The sequence below is a fragment of the Pecten maximus genome, chromosome 10 (assembly GCF_902652985.1).
Source record: "Pecten maximus chromosome 10, xPecMax1.1, whole genome shotgun sequence".
NCBI lineage: Eukaryota > Metazoa > Mollusca > Bivalvia > Pectinida > Pectinidae > Pecten > Pecten maximus.
The window spans coordinates 9,717,298-9,737,541 of record NC_047024.1 but is presented as its reverse complement, the minus strand read 5'-3'; the positions used below and the strand labels follow the sequence as shown (position 1 = coordinate 9,737,541).

The following is a 20,244-nucleotide window of genomic DNA, read 5'->3' as shown; positions in this document are numbered from 1 at the left end:
TTACTACCACTACCACCAAAGTCTGATATCATACGTTATTACTACCACTACCACCAAAAGTCTGATATCATACGGTATTACTACCACTACCACCAAAGTCTGATATCATACGTTATTACTACCACTACCAACAAACGTCTGATATCATACGTTATTACTACCACTACCACCGAAGTCTGATATCATACGTTATTACTACCACCAAAAGTCTGATATCATACGTTATTACTACCACTACCACCAAAGTCTGATATCATACGTTATTACTACCACTACCACCAAAGTCTGATATCATACGGTATTACTACCAACAAACGTCTGATATCATACGTTATTACTACCACTACCACCAAAAGTCTGATATCATACGTTATTACTACCACTACCACCAAAAGTCTGATATCATACGTTATTACTACCACTACCACCAAAAGTCTTATATCATACGTTATTACTACCACTACCACCAAAAGTCTGATATCATACGTTATTACTACCACTACCACCAAAGTCTGATATCATACGTTATTACTACCACTACCACCAAAAGTCTGATATCATACGTTATTACTACCACTACCACCAAAATCTGATATCATACGTTATTACTACCACTACCACCAAAAGTCTTATATCATACGTTATTACTACCACTACCACCAAAAGTCTGATATCATACGTTATTACTACCACTACCACCAAAGTCTGATATCATACGTTATTACTACCACTTCCACCAAAAGTCTGATATCATACGTTATTACTACCACTACCACCAAAAGTCTGATATCATATGTTATAACTACCACTATTAACAAAAGTCTGATATCATACGTTATTGCTACCACCAAAGTCTGATATCATACGGTATTACTACCACTACCACCAAAAGTCCGATATATACGGTATTACTACCACTACCACCAAAAGTCTGATATCATACGTTATTACTACCACTACCACCAAAAGTCCAAAAGTCTACCCTGCAGGTAGGGCGTAAGAATTGTACCTGCTGCCCCCATTGCATGATCGTAAGAGGCGACTAAACTTGGGATCTTATCTTTTTTCTTCTTTCTTAACAACTTTCTTCTTCCTAATGTCTCCCTTGACAATGCCTCACTTTTGGCCTTTAGTTGAGCGTTCGCCGCTGTGAGGAAGGTTTTGGGTTCTGTCCCCTAGCCGAGACATACCAGAGTCTTTAAAAATGGTAGTTGCTGCTCCTGCTTAGCGCTCAGCATACAAGGAGTGGGACGACTGGTTCGCCCGTTGTCAGTTTAATGTGACCGGGTGGGGTGTGCTGCTGGGTGTCTTCGGCAGTATGCTTCAGTGAGGTAGCACTTTAAATCGGCAAAAGTTCCGGCCTATCACAAGGAGACTTAACACGAACATACCGCAGCCTCCCAAAACACACATACGCACTCACCACACGCATGCATGGCGCACGCACGGGGGGCCGTCCTTAAATAACCTTAGCTGTTAATAGGACGTTAAACAAAATAAACCAAACCAAACCAAACCACCAAAAGTCTGATATCATACGTTATTACTACCACTACCACCAAAAATAAGATATCATACGGTATTACTACCACTACCACCAAAAGTCTGATATCATACGTTATTACTACCACCAAAGTCTGATATCATACGGTATTACTACCACTACCACCAAAGTCTGATATCATACGGTATTACTACCACTACCACCAAAAGTCTGATATCATACGTTATTACTACCACTACCACCAAAAGTCTGATATCATACGTTATAACTACCACTACTACCAAAGTATGATATCATATGTTATAACTACCTGGAAAGTTTTACCTCTTAGTTTTATCTTTTTTTTAATCAAAAGTGATTAAGTAATTAATTGTTTCCCTGGTTAAGGGATCATTTTGATGCCAATGTTGATATGTTTTCCTTTGGTGATGTTAATTAGATATATTTATATACATGTAACGTATGTGGCACTTTTTGCATTCTTATGGCAAGCGGTGTATATCCTGTGGGCGATGTTACAATATCAAATGGTATTGAAGAGTTCAAACGAATTGGAATGGAAATGTATGAATGACGTTATTGTTTGAGACTCTGAGGTGTCTGAAAACCATTTCTATCCATGTAAGTCACTCCTCTCAGTCAATGTATCTTTGTTAAGGTGGTATGGCCACGCATCAACCTTACAGTATCTAATTTGTTATTTTTGTTGCAATAGATTAAAAAATGTTCTGGTTAGATTTCTTAATTTCTTCAATCAATCTAAACTATTTGAAAATGTTATTTTGAATGATAATAATCAATTTCTACTCTGTTTGGACTCATTCTGTGCAATGAACATGCTGAATTAAGAAATACAATCACTGTTTATGAGAATGATCACCAGACACAAGTGTATTGAAATATAAAGATTGAATCCTTCTCTATCTTATGAGGAGAAGAATTCGGTTGGTATTTTGTACATCATTTAATTGTCTCGATGAAACAATGTTCATTCCAGAAACGATTGCTAGTTTGTTTAAAAGTTGGAGTGAAACTCTTAAGACCATGTATGGCCATCTCCATGTACAAAATGTGGAGCCAGTTCCTAGTAGATAATTATCGTACCTAATAATTAATAAGTAATCCTCACACTACGTAACTAAACCGTTCAGTGAGGTGTCCAAACATCACCAGCGGTTGCCGTGTTGGTGCCGTTGTGGCTTGTAGAGATTGGTGAGATGTAACAAATTACATCAAATACTGAAACTTGTAGTTCTATGCAATTTGATTTCATGTTCCTTTTTAATGTTGTTTGTGTAAATTTAATCAATCTTCCATTTCTGTTCTGTTTATGAACCATTTAATCAACCCTCCATTGTTGTTTTCCATCTACATCATTAAACTAAATTACATTTACAAATGACGTAAGCTGTATTTGTATGTGATATGCCCATGCTTGCCCCGCTGCTTGTATTTCTTTTGGAGATGACTTAGGCTATGATCATTATCCAAACCCTTCTCCTCCCACCCTTGTAAAGCATCTAAACTGCAATATCAGCATAATCTTTGACGTGAGCCAAATTGTTGAAGGGCTGTACGACGCATTAGATTGGCTATTCAGAGTGCCGTTATATGCCTTTGAACTGTAATTTGCGAAATTCAACTGTTAATCTGGTAAGGAAAGTATAAAGAGAATAACCGACATAATAGCGAAACCATAATTCAAAATTAAAATAGAGTAAACGAGGGCAGGATATGAGCACAATAGTTACCTGCATAGGGAAGAACAAGTAGAATAAGACCTGGTGCTCAGACAGAGTTAGCGTCTTTAGCTTCATTGAAGACACCTACCATACAAAGTAAAATTCAGGTTATATAACAATCTCCAATAATATCTAGGGTGTTAACAATGGGTCCATCAGACATATCAACAAGTATCAAACATATCTAGATTCATATCGTACAAAAAATACAATAATTCCAAACGAGATCACGATGTCGACCATACATTTTCCCCATTGTATTCGTCAACCAACATTTCTCGAAACCGTGTTTAAGTTATTTTTTCCGTCAGTAGTGGATGTCGGTCACGAAGGTCGTGATAATGGGAGTAAGTCCATGAATATCGAATAAACTGGGACATGTACCATCGTAGGTAGAGGTAAGAACTTCGTTAGGAAATATAAATAAAAACAATATCAGTCTAATCCACTTGTCTTACATTCGATTGATGTACATCTGAAAATGACAGATTAAAAAGCAATCAATCCAGATCGATATTCTATAAAATGTCACTATGACTTGTAATAAAAAAAGTATAATGTCAATGTATTGTGTGATGCTATAACGAACACAAATAACTCGTTTTCACCTTTTAATTTCGGATTGATGATTTTTACATTGTCTTTTTTTTGGGAGATTAACAAGTTGATCTCGAGTTTTCTGACAATTCCTAAAATGTGTGCGAAATTGAGTTAAGATTACCGTTCCTGCCTTCATGTTGTTTGTTATCACGTGATCTAAAAGGCCATAGATTTTCTGATAAAATATATGTGCGGATGAGATCAACCGTCAGGAAAGTCCGCCATAGATTTGTCCAGAAATCTACTAACCTCCGTACCGTCAGAAATCAACTGTACTTCGTTAATAACTGAACACCCCACGGGAACAAAACATGGCGGATCCAGGTAACGACAATAGAAAAAGGCGTTATGAGTAAAACAAGGTTAATATAGAACTATTAATATCGCTTGTTCTCTCTAATTAATCTGTAGCTAATATGCGACCTATCACGCCATTAGTTGCGTGCTGTTGCCAATAAAACAATCTAAGTCGCGGCGTAATCATGTCGGTATTAAAAGTTTTGTTTCAAACACTGGAACATAATGATATTCAGTGCTCGGCATTTAGTTTTACAAGTGTGTGAGTACATACGTGCGGAGTATTATGTGTCATTCCTGTGTTATATGTATTGGTGTGTCCTGATGAAATATTAATTACGTCTCAGGCGATTTGGATCTCATACGATCTAAAACGATTTAATATAACGCAATCAACATATTTCATAAATTAATAATAAGCAAGTGCTTTAATTTATTTTGTTTGATATTTATTTCAGATCTTTATAATACATTTAACGCATGATTATAATGAAGTATCGTGTTGTTTATATTATAATGTGTCACGTTGTTTATATTGTGAATATGACGTTGTTTATATCATAATGTATCATGTTGTTTATATATTGTGCTGTATCACGTTGTTTATATTATAATGTATCACATTGTTTATATTATAATGTGTCCCGGTGTTTATATATTGTGAATATGACGTTGTTTATATTATAATCTATCATATTGTTTATGATTTGAAGTATGACCTTTTATATTATAATGTATCATATTGTTTATATTGTGATGAATGACGTTGTTTATATTGTGAAGTATGGCGTTGTTTATATCGTGAAATATGACGTTGTTTATATTATAATGTATCATATTGTTTATATTGTGAAGTGTGACGTTGTTTATATTGTGATGAATGACGTTGTTTATATCATGAAATATGACGTTGTTTATATCGTGAAATATGACGTTGTTTATATTGTGAATATGACTTTGTTTATATTATAATGTATCATATTGTTTATATTGTGAAGTATGACTTTGTTTATATTGTGAATATGGCTTTGTTTATATTATAATGTATTATATTGTTTATATTTTGAAGTATGACGTTGTTTACCTTGTGAAATGTGACATTGTTTACATTGTGAAGTATGACGTAAATTATATAGTGATTACGAACGTTGTTTACATTAGGAATCATGCAGTTGTTTATATCATATTGTTGGGCACTCATGAAAAATATTAAAATATCAGCCCCACCTCGTGAAATATCTTTGATATTACTTAAGACATTGCTAGATATCCTCTATGTTTAACGCTGTTTATATCGTGAAATGTGACGTTGTTTATATGGTGATGTATGACGTTGTTTATATGGTGATGTATGACGTTTTTAACATGGTGATGTATGACGTTTATATTGTATTGTTTGATATTTTTTATATTGTATCATATAACGTTGTTTATATCGTGAAGTGTGACGTTTTTCATATGGTGCTGTATGACGTTGTTTATATTGTGATGTATCACGTTGTTTATTATACAATTATTACATTTTGTTCATCGATGCCGTAGGCCCAGGTAAACAAACTCTTGACCTGGTCCGTATAGTCTCATACACACCGAACACAAAAGGCAATAACTGTTTTGTAATATGGCCAACTATAATGAAAAAAAGAACAAACCTAAGGCTCGATCCTGTCCAAATCATGCTCACTGAAATTTTCATGCAGACTGACTTTTGGAACTTAATTATGGCCGGAATAGTCTTGTTGCACCAGAAGTATTTTTCCATGTGTTCAACAAGTCCTTTTTTTCAAAATATCTTGTAAATCCTCTTCGTTTATTTTAGCGAAACGTTGTTGGGGTGTATCGTCTGCAATATCGAAACAACGTGATACTGAACAATCGTTGGTTTCTAGCATTCTGATTGGTTGGTGTCCAAAGTGACATGTTGCGTGATTGGAGACAAAGATTGCCGACCTGTTCGTGCTATAAATAGCACGAACAGGTCGGCAATGCCTGAAGAATTTCCCATCTGCGCTATTTTTAGCACGATTGGGTCTACTCACTGATAGGTACTTGTGAGGGAAACACGAAATTTGCCAATGAAAATTTAGGAAACACTCCAGCCAGATTACAAATTGTGATGTATGACGATGTTTATATGGTGATGTATGACGTTGTTTATATTGTGATGTATGACGTTGTTTATATTTTGTTGTATGACGTTGTTTATATTGTGAAGTATGACGTTGTTTATATGGTAATGTATGACGTTATTTATATTGTGAAGTATGACGTTGTTTACATTATGATGTATGACGTTGTTTATATTGTGAAGTATCACATTGTTTATATCGTGATGCACTTCGTTGTTTATATAGTGATACATGCCGTTATTTATATTGTGATGTACTGCGTTGTTCATGCTGAGATGTATCATTTTGATTATGTTGTGACACATCACGTTGTTTTTATCATGATGTATAGGATTTTGGCGTTGTGGTGTATCACGAATATTTGTATTCTGAGGTATTGCTTTAGATATAATAATTTGCCACTTTATTCGTATTGTGATGTATGACGTTATTTATATTGTGAAGTATGGCGTTGTTTATATTGTGAAGTATGGCGTTGTTTATATTGTGAAGTATGGCGTTGTTTATATTGTGAAGTATGGCGTTGTTTATATTGTGAAGTGTGGCGTTGTTTATATTGTGAAGTGTGGCGTTGTTTATATTGTGAAGTGTGGCGTTGTTTATATTGTGAAGTATGGCGTTGTTTATATTGTGAAGTGTGTAATTGTTTCTATTGTAATGGAAGACATTTTATGTTGTGAAGAGTCACATGTTTATTGTTTTGCTTTGCTAATTTGTGATTATCGTGTTGTATATATTGCGATGAATCGCGTCGTTTATTTCATGACATGTCGCGTGGCTACGATTGTGAAGTATCACTATTTTTCATGATTAATGGCGTTGTTTGTATTTTGATTAATGACGTTTATATTGTGTTGTATGACGGTGTTTATATTGTGTTGTATGACGGTGTTTATATTTTGATGTATGATGTGTGTATATATCTTTATGTAACACATATTTGTAATGTGATGTATACGTTTTGTAATTCTTTATGTTCTGAAGCATTACGTTGTTTGTATCATGATGTATCGCGTGGTTGATATTGTCAAACAACACTTGGTTTATATCATGATCTATGGCGTCGTTTGTATTGTAATGCAGACATTGTGATATATGACGTGTTTTGTATGGTGATGTATGACTTGTTTAAATTGTGATGTATGGCGTTGTTTGTATTGTGTATGATGTTTTATATGATATGATGTATCACGCTGTTCATATGATGAAGTATGGCGTTTTTATATTATGATGTATCACATGGTTTATATAATGGTGTTTGACGTTGTTTATTGTGTCTTGATTATGTTTACATTTCCGGTTAATTTACAGATAATGAGGTTAAATAACAATGAATTATGTGTCGTCATCGCTTTAAGTTTTAAAATTGATTATATTTTATTCATATTCAACCTTAGAATATATCATCCAGTAGCACTGCACAAGTCAAAAGATCAGACAGCTATAGGGAAGACCTGTGTGGTATACATTACACATTAGACGTGGTTTTATATGTAGTATTTCGGGGCTATTATGGTAATATTTATCTCGTACTTACGTAATGTTATATTAATTAATAACAACATGGTTATTGTGTTAATTCGTAGTAAACTTGTTTTAATGTTTTATTAATGTTTATACTGACAGTACATTGTTCTACTGGGTTGTATCAAAATGTATCACTTCATTTATAATAACACTTATCGTTAGGATGTTATGTATCGTGTGATTATAACACTGTTATAATGTTGTATTGAAATGTTATAACATTGTTATGATATTGTATTGAATTGTTACAGCATTGTTAAAATATTGTATCGATTTATTATAAAATTGTTATAATGTTATTCTGATTTATTATAACACCATTATGATATTGTATTGATTTGTTACATCGTTGTTATAACGTTGTATTAATTTGTTATAACATTCGTATAATGTTGTATTGATTTATAACAATATTGTTATAATATTATGCCGATATATCATAACATTGTTATAATGTTTTATTGATTTGTTATAACATTGTTATAATATTGTATTGATTATTGATTTGTTATAACATTGTTATAATGTTGTATTGATTTCTTATAACATTTTATAATAAAGTATTGATTTGTTATAACATTGTTATAATAAAGTATTGATTTATTATTATATTCTTATGATATTGTATTGATTTATTATAACAATGTTATAACGTTGTATTGAATTGTTATAACAATGTTATAATATTATATTGATTTATTATAACATTGTTTTAATATTTTGTTGATTTATTAAAACTTCGTTATAATATTATTATGTTTTATTAATTTATTATAATCTTGTTATACTGTTGCATTTATTTATTTATTTATTCATTCATTTTAGCATTGTCTTTATTTAAAAGTTTATTGGGGGAAAATACGATAAATATAACTATCTATGACGCAGTGATGTTGACGTTGATTAAACAGAGATCATGTTTAAAATGAAGATTTTTTCAATCTCAATTCAATGTATATTTTTTGATATTCAAGAATGAACGACATGTCGCCAAAATCAATGTATTTGTTGTGAAAAACTAGTCGCTTATGTATGACCATAAACCTTATACAAAGAAATTTACCATACCTCCCGGTCTTAACATCCTTGCAGTAGAAAAAAATATATCAAGTCTGTTTCCACGGTTTTTGGGAGCCATTCATCAATAATTTTCATCTCTTACTCAAAAATATGAAAATGGTCTACCACACTGTCTGATAAACCCTTGTTAGTGAATTGTACCAAGATACGAAATATATTACCAATTAACTTACTCATAACAGCTTACTTATATACAAGTACTAAGCCTTCAAATACAATGAGTGGCAACTAAATTTGACTATTACAGGGTGGTCTTTCATTTGGATACCTATACATACATTGATACTCCTTTGACTGCTTGCCTTGTTCTAACTCATCATATTATCTAACGAATTACTACTGTATGATAATGTAAAGGTGCTTTCCAGTTTAGTACAAGCCTTTTTCTGGTATTAGACACTGTTGTAACGAATCTGAAGTTATTATGTGAACATGAATGTGTACAATTATGACGAGAGCCTGTAAGGATCACTTCCACATTGACTATTTCAAGCATATCAACTGGTTGTTTGCAGATATTCAAGGTGATACTATTTACTAAAAAGGCGAAAACAATACATACCGTTTTCAACATTAAACATTAAAAGTTCCACCGGAAGTATGTATTCACATCACAAAGATAATCTTAGTGACTTCCGCTAAAGCACCCTCTTTTGATCTGCCTATTATCGACAGGCGGTCTCCGGATTTACGTGCTACTCTCCTCGCCACATGTTACACGTGCATTCACCCTTTTATCGAGAGAACCCCTTTTCACTGATGCTTCCAGCACTCCCTGGTAATTTGCACTTTTTAACAGTAAAATAATACATACATGTAAATCAATAACCATTTTCATTTATTGCAACACATATCAATCTTAAAACCCAGTGCATAACATAAATGCATACATATACCATCTTTTAGTTTTTACGTCATATTTGACCTCGGATAACCTTGCCGTATACAATTCTTGAAAAGAATTCACTATCAAATATTTCGTTTACATGTACTTCTATAATGCATTACAGTTGTCCTTGAAATATTCCCAAATTAATACTTGTTGTCTGTGCGTTGAATTTGTGTCTGGTTTCACACCTTATCAAAAGATTCTTTGTGTACTTTTTGAAAATGAACTTTTACTTCGTGTTTTAAAATTATAACCTAGTTCAAACATAGTTAATGATTTACCGACTAAATGTAATCGGAGACCTGCAAACACTCATGGTAGACTTGTAAGAGTTATATTGAAATATAGTCAGTTCAATTTTTCCTGGAAAGCGCATCGACCTATTACTGGGAAATAGTGTAAAATAAACATCAGATGCGAGAAGATGGATGTTGGATAAGGTGTATGTTTCATGTCATCAGAAATGAACACGTTATTCCACGAAAAATAAAGCAGGATACATCCAATACCAATGACGTAAAAATTAATGTATAGTACACTCACAGTATCACTAACCAGAAATACCGAAAAATTACATAATGTGATGAAAAACGCCATCCCGGATATAAAGGGCGTATTTTTTCCTGGTAAAGTAAGAACAATTTTGCGATCCTGTTTCGTCATTTGATTTTTATATCGATGTGGGTCATTTAACGTTTAAATTGTTGTCAGAATACTCTAGTAAAACATGAGGTACATAGGCTTTTACGAGTTGTAAATAGTTATAAATTCACTTATAAAATTAGACGTATCAAGTTCAGACAAAACGACGTTTGTGTGATTGAAAAAAAACACTCAGTTTGGATAAAGATGAAACATTATTCCATTCAGGAACCGTTCATGGGTATTCTATAATTTCTGATGATTATGTTAATATCCCAAGGGACCCCACCCCCTCCTAAAATATATTTTAACATTGGTTAAGATTTTTTTTTTTATTTCCCTGACTTCCTTGGATTTCCGCTATGTAAGTTAGACAAAGTGATCCCAGAGAAGAGATATGTAAGTTAGACAAAGTGATCCCAGAGAAGAGATATGTAAGTTAGACAAAGTAATCCTAGAGAAGAGATATGTAAGTTAGACAAAGTAATCCTAGAGAAGAGATATGTAAGTTAGACAAAGTGATCCAAGAGAAGAGATATATAAGTTAGACAAAGTGATCCCAGAGAAGAGATATGTAAGTTAGACAAAGTGATCCCAGAGAAGAGATATGTAAGTTAGACAAAGTGATCCCAGAGAAGAGATATGTAAGTTAGACAAAGTAATCCAAGAGAAGAGATATATAAGTTAGACAAAGTGATCCCAGAGAAGAGATATATAAGTTAGACAAAGTGATCCCAGAGAAGAGATATATAAGTTAGACAAAGTAATCCAAGAGAAGAGATATATAAGTTTGACAAAGTAATCCAAGAGAAGAGATATGTAAGTTAGACAAAGTAATCCAAGAGGAGAGATATGTAAGTTAGACAGAGTAATCCAAGAGGAGAGATATGTAAGTTAGACAAAGTAATCCCAGAGAAGAGATATATAAGTGAGACAATGTAATCCAAGAGAAGAGATATGTAAGTTAGACAAAGTGATCCCAGAGAAGAGATATATAAGTTAGACAAAGTGATCCCAGAGAAGAGATATGTAAGTTAGACAAAGTAATCCAAGAGAAGAGATATATAAGTTAGACAAAGTGATCCCAGAGAAGAGATATATAAGTGAGACAAAGTAATCCAAGAGGAGAGATATGTAAGTTAGACAAAGTAATCCCAGAGAAGAGATATATAAGTGAGAATGTAATCCAAGAGAAGAGATATGTAAGTTAGACAAAGTGATCCTATTACATCTAGATTTTATCTCTAGAGTCGTCCTAGCCTCCACCATTGTCCTCATATATCACTTTTCGATGTAGCAAAGACAATCACACGTGTCTCGGAAAATGTACGAAGCGAAATAGTTTTAGACATTGTTTTAAAGACAGATTTGCATATGTATATATTGTGCAATATTCCTGAATGACTATATCATAGTGATGGTAATGACTGTGTGTGATGTAATGGTTCACTGGAGTTAGTCTAAACAAACGTATGTCACATTAAATTGACCCTAGACGTTTGGTTACATTGTGCAAAAATGAATCGTATTAGTGACAAGGCCAAATGTGTCTTGTACGTGTATCTCGTTGGTGTTGACCAGGCTGCTCTGATTGATATCTCGAAATTTCACGAACAGGTATTTTTTCACATTTATCTATTGCTTGCTTGACATATGCCTTCAAGTTTGGCTTTAGATGACTACAACCCCTCCGCCATTGTTTTCCTCGTCTAAACAATTACCTGTAGTGATTTATGTATTTATGAGCAGCGATTTTAGTTTTTTAACAGTGGTGAAACGTGCTTTGATGCTTACTTTTGCATTTATCATTTAAAAGTTTAACTTCCTGTATTTTACACCTGTACCTGTAATATTATACTCTGATGTAATACCTAACACGATGTACTAACTTACAATGTATAAAACATGTTTATTTTTATTTACAATTATATTGCTTCCTTTCATAGATGATAAGATTGTAAGAAGGAAGTAACTAATGAACGAACTTCATTTAACGAGATTACTGCTGCATAATGACTCTACCATGTGGCAACCGTAGGCCGAGCGCGGCCACTATTTACCTGAGTCCGTGCTATATTTGTCTAAGGTAGCTTGCTAATTATATCAGTTGTCAGGTTGATCGTGCACATACCTTATGTTGTTACAGAGAACCCGGTATCAGTTGGAGAATGTTTTATGATCCGTGAGATAGAGTAATAAAAATACATAAGGTAATGTTAACCTTAACAACGCCCAGCCATTGGCTACACGATCAACGATCGGTTCCGCTAGAGTAATTCCTCGTTGACAGACATGAATGAACGTTAAGCGACTATTGTCACGGCCTAAAGACCTAGCCAATCGATAGCAAGGTGCACGGTAATTGGCGAAGACAAAATATGAACATAACGGCATAGGGCACGTGGCGGTAACCAATTACAATTTCTTTCTAATTGCAGCAGGAAATTACGTGGATTTCCGGCTTGAACACGTGAAGCAGATAAACAATACCATGCCTTCCGCCAGTCCCTCACAATACGTAAGTCGCCCAAGTTTGGCCTCTCTTGTATTGTCAAGTTGTAATATTCTTGGTTGGAGCTATCGATGAAATGTATTTCTCTACCATTCCTGCATACTCTAAGGTAAAGCAGATGCATTCATTTCAATAATGCATGCATTTAATATATATGCATATAGGCATTTAGCATTTAGCATTTTATAAAAACTGTTTATAATTATATTCATTTTATATAAAATTGGATTTTATAATTAATTTTAAACTTTCTTACCTTAGATATGCAGCCTTATCGAGGAAATGGACCACACCGTTCTTCAGCCCCCTTTTCTAATGGACGAGTCAACAGATACCCAAAGCGACTGCCGTCGTAGTGGGTACCCACAGAATGCTCTGGATATTGAGGAAATTTTATGTGATTATAACACCGAGTCGGAGTTGTCGAGACAAGGAAACTGCTATGAAAACTCTACAGGAAGTACTTCTAATTTCCATTCATGGAACTATTCTCAACTTCCTCAACGAAATATCAATATCACAAACTGTGCTCCTAATGTTAATGTGACGAGCACACATGCAAACTATGGAAACAGTGGATATGGACCGGTTCTTGATTCATCAAAGCAGGACACGAATTGTTGTTTGAACTATCAGAATAAATGCTTCCACTTTGACAGAAATCCCGCTAGTGCTTCACAACTTTGTTCTCATTACGACCAACGGCTGCAGACCAGCGACCACAAAATAGGTAATTGTTTTCCTATCATAAAAATGTAATTTACTTGATAATGAATTGCATCCCTTTTTTCATTGCTCAATTTACAAATCGGTCAGTTGCAAGTTCTATCTCGAGATTGGGACACTCTTTAACCCAACATTAAGTGTTCACATTTTACGAGCCCCATGTCGTCATTCAATACCAAGGTCATACTTCAGACCTGTTTATTTATTAAACAGTCCTTAGTATTGAGGAAGACAGGCCTGCAATCAGTATGGTCTAATACTAGTATACAGTATCCTTTTATTTCCATTTTGTTTTTGTTAAGCCATCAAATTACGATATCAAGTTTGAATTAAATTGAATTGTCATATCAAAAAGATGCCTATGATCAAAGTCTTTTTTTCTGTAGTGGCAAGTCTTATTGATAATATTGCATGTTAACAGGTGTTTATAATTTATACAATCTTAAGATCCCCGAGATAGCCTTTACTGCATGTCACGTTTGATATCTTAGTATAAATATTTTCTTTACTTTATGCTTATTTAGATGTTCCTAAATTTCCGTATGAATTAACAGTTTGGTCGCAATATCGCAAGGACAAACCCTAAAAGGATATATGATATAGGTATATATAATAAATGGCATATACTTTATTTATGACTGCATTTACTTATAAGATGTGTGTCTGTTGTAAAAGTTTGAATTGCTCTTTTGACTTTGCACTGCATGTAGATCAAATATCAAGCTACAAATTTCAATTATTAATTTCCCGAATGTATCTAATAAAAACAAAGAAATATTAAAACAGAGATGAAACTCAGATAGTGTTTTCAGGATAGGTAAAAATATGTGCACATTTGTTTTACCATAGCGTAGTAATGTAAGTAGATTATACGTGTATTGCCATTTCAGTCTCTATGTGAAAGGCATAAGAAAAATATCTCAGAATGTGACGATGCTATGCTACTATTGACCAGTTAGAACCGACGTTTCCACTGACTACACGAAGAGTTGATATGGACGAACCAATTGTAACCTGTACTTTTAACATACACGTTTGTACTTACAGAGCTATGCTATCGTTATTTTGTAACCAATTTACCAGATACATATAGTAACTAAATGGAAATGGCGCGCAGTTTTGTTGAAAAGAATGACGTCATTATATTAAGGCGCCAAGATACGCTACTGATTACAAAATAAATTAATATTTTGATTTATTCAAATGTAGTAAAATAAAAAGAGAATTTAACCTCATTGAAATAGAAACATCTTAATCCATAAAGAGAGCATACCAATTACTACAGTATACATTTTTTTCTTACTTTAACCAACATTCAATGGGAAGAGAATCGCTATGTAATATAGTTAACGATCAACTTGTGTACAGTACTGTATGTATAGATATTTGCGCGACATATTTGTTGTGTCTTTGGACACATATAAAAACAACCATACTTGGCTAAGGCGGAGATCGTTCCATTTGTATTTTTCTTTTACAATTTCAACACTTCAGATGTAAGATTTCCTCTTTGCTTAAACACAAATAATTTCGTAAGACGAATATTTTTAACAGTTCGGGTTTCAGACATGAATATATAAATCAAAGAAATTGTTATAATGAAGGAGAACCGATCATGAACTCTTGTGATTATGATATTGGACCTGTGTTTGAGTATGTAAACTTCCCCGTATCTAGTGTCCAGAAACAATGGGGATGTATTGCTAGGTGAGTCCCTCAGCACCATACTAAAATGGAGACAAAGTACTCGCAACTGGATACGGGATAACCTTTCATGAATGAAATAGTATGAAGGTTGAAAGCCCACTTAAGATCACTTACTCAATTGATAGCCATATAATGTGTATAAGTGTCATACAAGACATATTTCTTTCTTTGCTAATAATTGTCGAAATAGTTTGGAGTGTTTAATGATTATAATAACTTAATCATTTTATGAATTGAGGGATCCCCCTTTTATATAATAACAGTATCGTTTTATGGATTGAGGTACACCCCCCTCCCTCCCCCCTCCCCCCTCCCCAACTCCTTTTTCTCAACCCTAGTCTCCGAATTAAGTTTTCTGAGATCCCCATGTTCTCAATCCTTATCTCACGGTGATGTTTTTTGTAGGCCATCTTTGTTCTTTTCTCAGTTACTGTTTATTTTGACGATTGAATGGTTCCATTTCACCACCACCACCCTCCCCTCACCCCAATTACATTATGTTTCCCTGATTCCATTGTTCCTGATTCCACCTTTCCTGATCGACGTTTTCTGTTTATTCATTAACTCTTGTGTAGGCTTTAAGTTTTTGGTTTAGTTTTATACTACCTGATCTACACTTTGCCTGGTACTTCTTCAATTCAATTTTTCAAAATGTTTTGGTGACGTTTTTGGCGATCCCTTTGTTTTCTTGTGTTACCCTTTCCTGTTTATGGAGGGTGCATCAGCTTGATTTTGCGTTCCCGTTTCCTGTTTTTCATTGTTCTTCAGTTTGATTTTATGTTCCCGTGTTGCTGTCTACAATGCATGATTCTACATGTAAAAACTTTTAAAAATATATCAGTTACTCCCCATGATGTTTAAAACATCTCTTTGTCCTTTGATAACGACAGATGGTAAGTATGTATTATAGCATATTAAGGTAAGCTATATTATACATTAGAAAGGGGATATCCTTGTCAAACACAGATGGTTAGCTTATGTCATTTCTTACGTAATATGTTTACTGATGCTTCAATGTCATTATGGAGGTTACACTACTGAAGTGTGGGATCTAAACTTGAACGTGGATATACCTCACTACAACGCGCCTTGTCTATATATGATTTGTTATGTAATCCTTGGTATGTAACTTCCCGGTCCAAATGGACTATATTGTACAGTGACCTTGTCAGGAAGTTCAAAAACACTATTAGATAACTATATTGATTCTAACACTATAAGATAGCTGTATTGATTCTAACACTATAAGATAGCTGTATTGATTCTAACACTATAAGATATTGATTCCAACACTATAAGATATTGATTCTAACACTATAAAATATTGATTCTAACACTATAAGATATTGATTCTAACACTATAAGATATTGATTCCAACACTATAAGATAATGAATCTAACACTATAAGATATTGATTCTAACACTATAAAATAATGAATCTAACACTATAAGATAATGAATCTAACACTATAAGATATTGATTCTAACACTATAAGATATTGATTCCAACACTATAAGATATTGATTCTAACACTATAAGATATTGATTCTAACACTATAAGATAACTATATTGATTCTAACACTATAAGATATTGATTCTAACGCTATAAGATATTGATTCTAACACTATAAGATACTGATTCTAACACTATAAGATATTGATTCCAACACAATAAGATATTGATTCTAACACTATAAGATATTGATTCCAACACTATAAGATATTGATTCTAACACTATAAGATAACTATATTGATTCTAACACTATAAGATAACTATATTGATTCTAACACTATAAGATAACTATATTGATTCTAACACTATAAGATATTGATTTTAACACTATAAGATATTGATTCTAACACTATAAGATAACTATATTGATTCTAACACTATAAGATAACTTTATTGATTCTAACACTATAAGATATTGATTCTAACACTATAAGATAACTATATTGATTCTAACACTATAAGATAACTGTATTGATTCTAACACTATAAGATAACTATATTGATTCTAACACTATACGATAACTGTATTGATTCTAACACTATAAGATAACTGTATTGATTCTTACACTATAAGATAGCTATATTGATTTTAACACTATAGGATAACTATATTGATTTTAACACTAGTATATAAATATAATGAATCTAACACTATAATATATTGATTCTAACACTATAAGTTAACTATTTTGATTCTTACACTATAAGATAGCTATATTGATTCTAACACTATAGGATAACTGTATTGATTCTAACATTATAAAATAACTATATTGATTCCAACACTATAAGATAACTATATTGATTCTCACACTATTACATAACTATAGTGATTCTAACACTATAAGATAACTGTATTGATTCTAACACTATAAGATATTGATTCTAACACTATAAGATAACTATATTGATTCTAACACTATAAGATAACTATATTGATTCTAACACTATAAGATAACTATATTGATTCTAACACTATAAGATAGCTATATTGATTCTAACACTATAGGATAACTGTATTGATTCTAACATTATAAAATAACTATATTGATTCCAACACTATAAGATAACTATATTGATTCTAACACTATTACATAACTATAGTGATTCTAACACCATAATATAGCTATATACGTTTTCTAACAATCTATAAAATAATAGTATATACTACAGGACTATGATTATCGATATCAGGAAAATATATACCATATAATTACTCTATTACTTATAACACGATAAAAACTTGATATTGGAGAAATAATAATAATAATTATTATGATATAAATACATCATAAATCATGTAAATAAATAACAAATTTACTATAAATGTGGGAACAATACAACTGATTTTGAATATATCAAAACCATTGTTTAAATCTGAGATCATTGTTAACAAACTTAAGTAGATCTCATCTTCATTCCTGTTATTGGAACTTGTTCTGTGAGTCGTATGTTAGTTATACAGATATTTTTAAGGGATACAGATAATATTAGGAATTTAGATATTTTATTAGGAATACAGATATTTAGATATTTTATTAGGAATACAGATATTTTGATATTTTATTTGACACGCAGTTTAGACATATATTGTGGGTTTTGATAAGTTTTTTTGGTACTTTTTGCTCAAGACAAAGAAACCACGTTTTTTAAACAAACCGAAGAGAATTATTCGGTATTGAGTGGAACCGTGGATGTCGCGTTTGCTAGTTTACATGGTTAATGAACTGTGTTTCGTGTTGCCTCTGTCGTTTGTACATAGACTGGTCTCCTTACACTTTGTTCTATATAGAATATACACATGTAAGGAACGCCCTTAACGTGATCAAGTTGTCCACAACTGTTGTTTACACTTTACAGACTTTTTTATCACCTCTTGATCTCCCGAAGACAAGAGATAACAATTAATGTTAACATTGTTCATAATCTATCTCATTCATTTTGTTTCTGATATTACCATAAAACAATAAGATAAATATAACACAATGTAAACCAATATACTAATTCAGTAATTCCAGAACTTGGATTATTTGCATTATGTAAATCTATATTCATGCTTTACTGACGTTGTATTATTTTGTGGATATTGAATATATAAACAAAACAAGGGAATATGTGTGAAAAGATTGCTTTTTAAATTACAGTGACTTGTAAAATTCATTTCCCCCAACGTTATTAAAAAAGAGCGTAGAAAGTGACACTATACATGTATTTAAATAGGATAATATTGTATTTATTCTGGAACATTTTTAGTGATTTATTAATTGTCGGCGGTAAATCACTTAATGATTGTTCAGTTTTTAAGGCAGTGATTCTTATCATGAATTTTCTTATTTGTTCGGTTCCTTGGTGTATATCAATGCTTAAAATAGGAATTTTTCTTCCATTTAACCAAACTAAACTTTTTGCACAATAATACTGAGTATACATTGTGTAGCTTACATATCTTCACCAACTTTTGTTGTTTTACTTAGAACAAGAATGTTCATCTTGGAAGGGAAAATCTCCGGAAAGTTGGAATGCGAAGCAGGTGCTGGATTGGATATTTGACGTTGCAGAGAAACAGCAGTTAGATTGCTCGTTACTGCACGCAGAAAACTTCCGAGGAGTATCGGGAGGGGACCTGTGTAAAATGGGAATAGACGAATTTCTGCAATTAGAGCCAAACTTTGGCGGGCTTTTCTATGATCTTTTTAGGAAACTGCACGATGGAAGTAAGTTAATGCTGACTCAAATATGATCTTAAAAAGTGGAATTGCATAATATGAACTTTAACCTTATTTCATTATTTAAAGTTAACACACCGACCCATGGTCCATATGTGTGATTCGACAGTTGAGAAATTTTAATTCGGTGACAGTTGCAGGAAGTTGAGATTAATTCAATCATTATAATGTCTCTGAAGACTGCCACTTTGCAACCCATTATCTCATACTTCCGTGGGAAAATGCCTCTCATGAAATCCTTTGGAACATTTCTATTATACCTGTTTCTAAAATATTGGAACTTCACGTGTAAAACGCTCCCATGCATATCTCCTACCAAACAAAACTACTTTAATTCATGGGCATTTGATGGTAAAGATGTATCGTGACATATGGTGACTGAAGCGTGACCAGATAACAAGGGACGCAGGTACGCGTGAATTGGGGTCTCTACAACTCTTACTAAAGCGATAAAGTTAATAGACCTGTCTAACGCTTTTTATCATTGATCTTAACACTCCTTATTATAATACAGACGAATTGGGAAAAAAATGAGAATAAAAATGAAGTAAATAAACACAAGGATACGCAGCTACTTTATTATTTGAGTAAGACCCCTGACGTATGATTAGTATCGATCACATAGCCTGTTACTAGACACTAAAAC

At 32.8% G+C, this 20,244-nt stretch overlaps 1 protein-coding gene across 2 annotated transcripts in view; it reads left to right on the top strand.

Moving 5' to 3' along the window:
• LOC117335818 (ETS-related transcription factor Elf-3-like) overlaps positions 1–20,244 on the top strand; it is a 36,696-nt gene that overhangs the window by 6,710 nt on the left and 9,742 nt on the right. The window contains exons 2-4 of one of the 2 annotated variants that reach the window (XM_033896027.1): positions 12,852–12,928; positions 13,184–13,652; positions 19,347–19,586. In XM_033896027.1, the coding sequence (XP_033751918.1) occupies positions 12,902–12,928; positions 13,184–13,652; positions 19,347–19,586 (736 nt within the window). In that variant the 5' untranslated portion in view covers positions 12,852–12,901. Of the gene's footprint in view, positions 1–12,848; positions 12,929–13,183; positions 13,653–19,346; positions 19,587–20,244 lie in introns of both variants that reach the window. The other variant, XM_033896026.1, reaches the window with a different exon arrangement.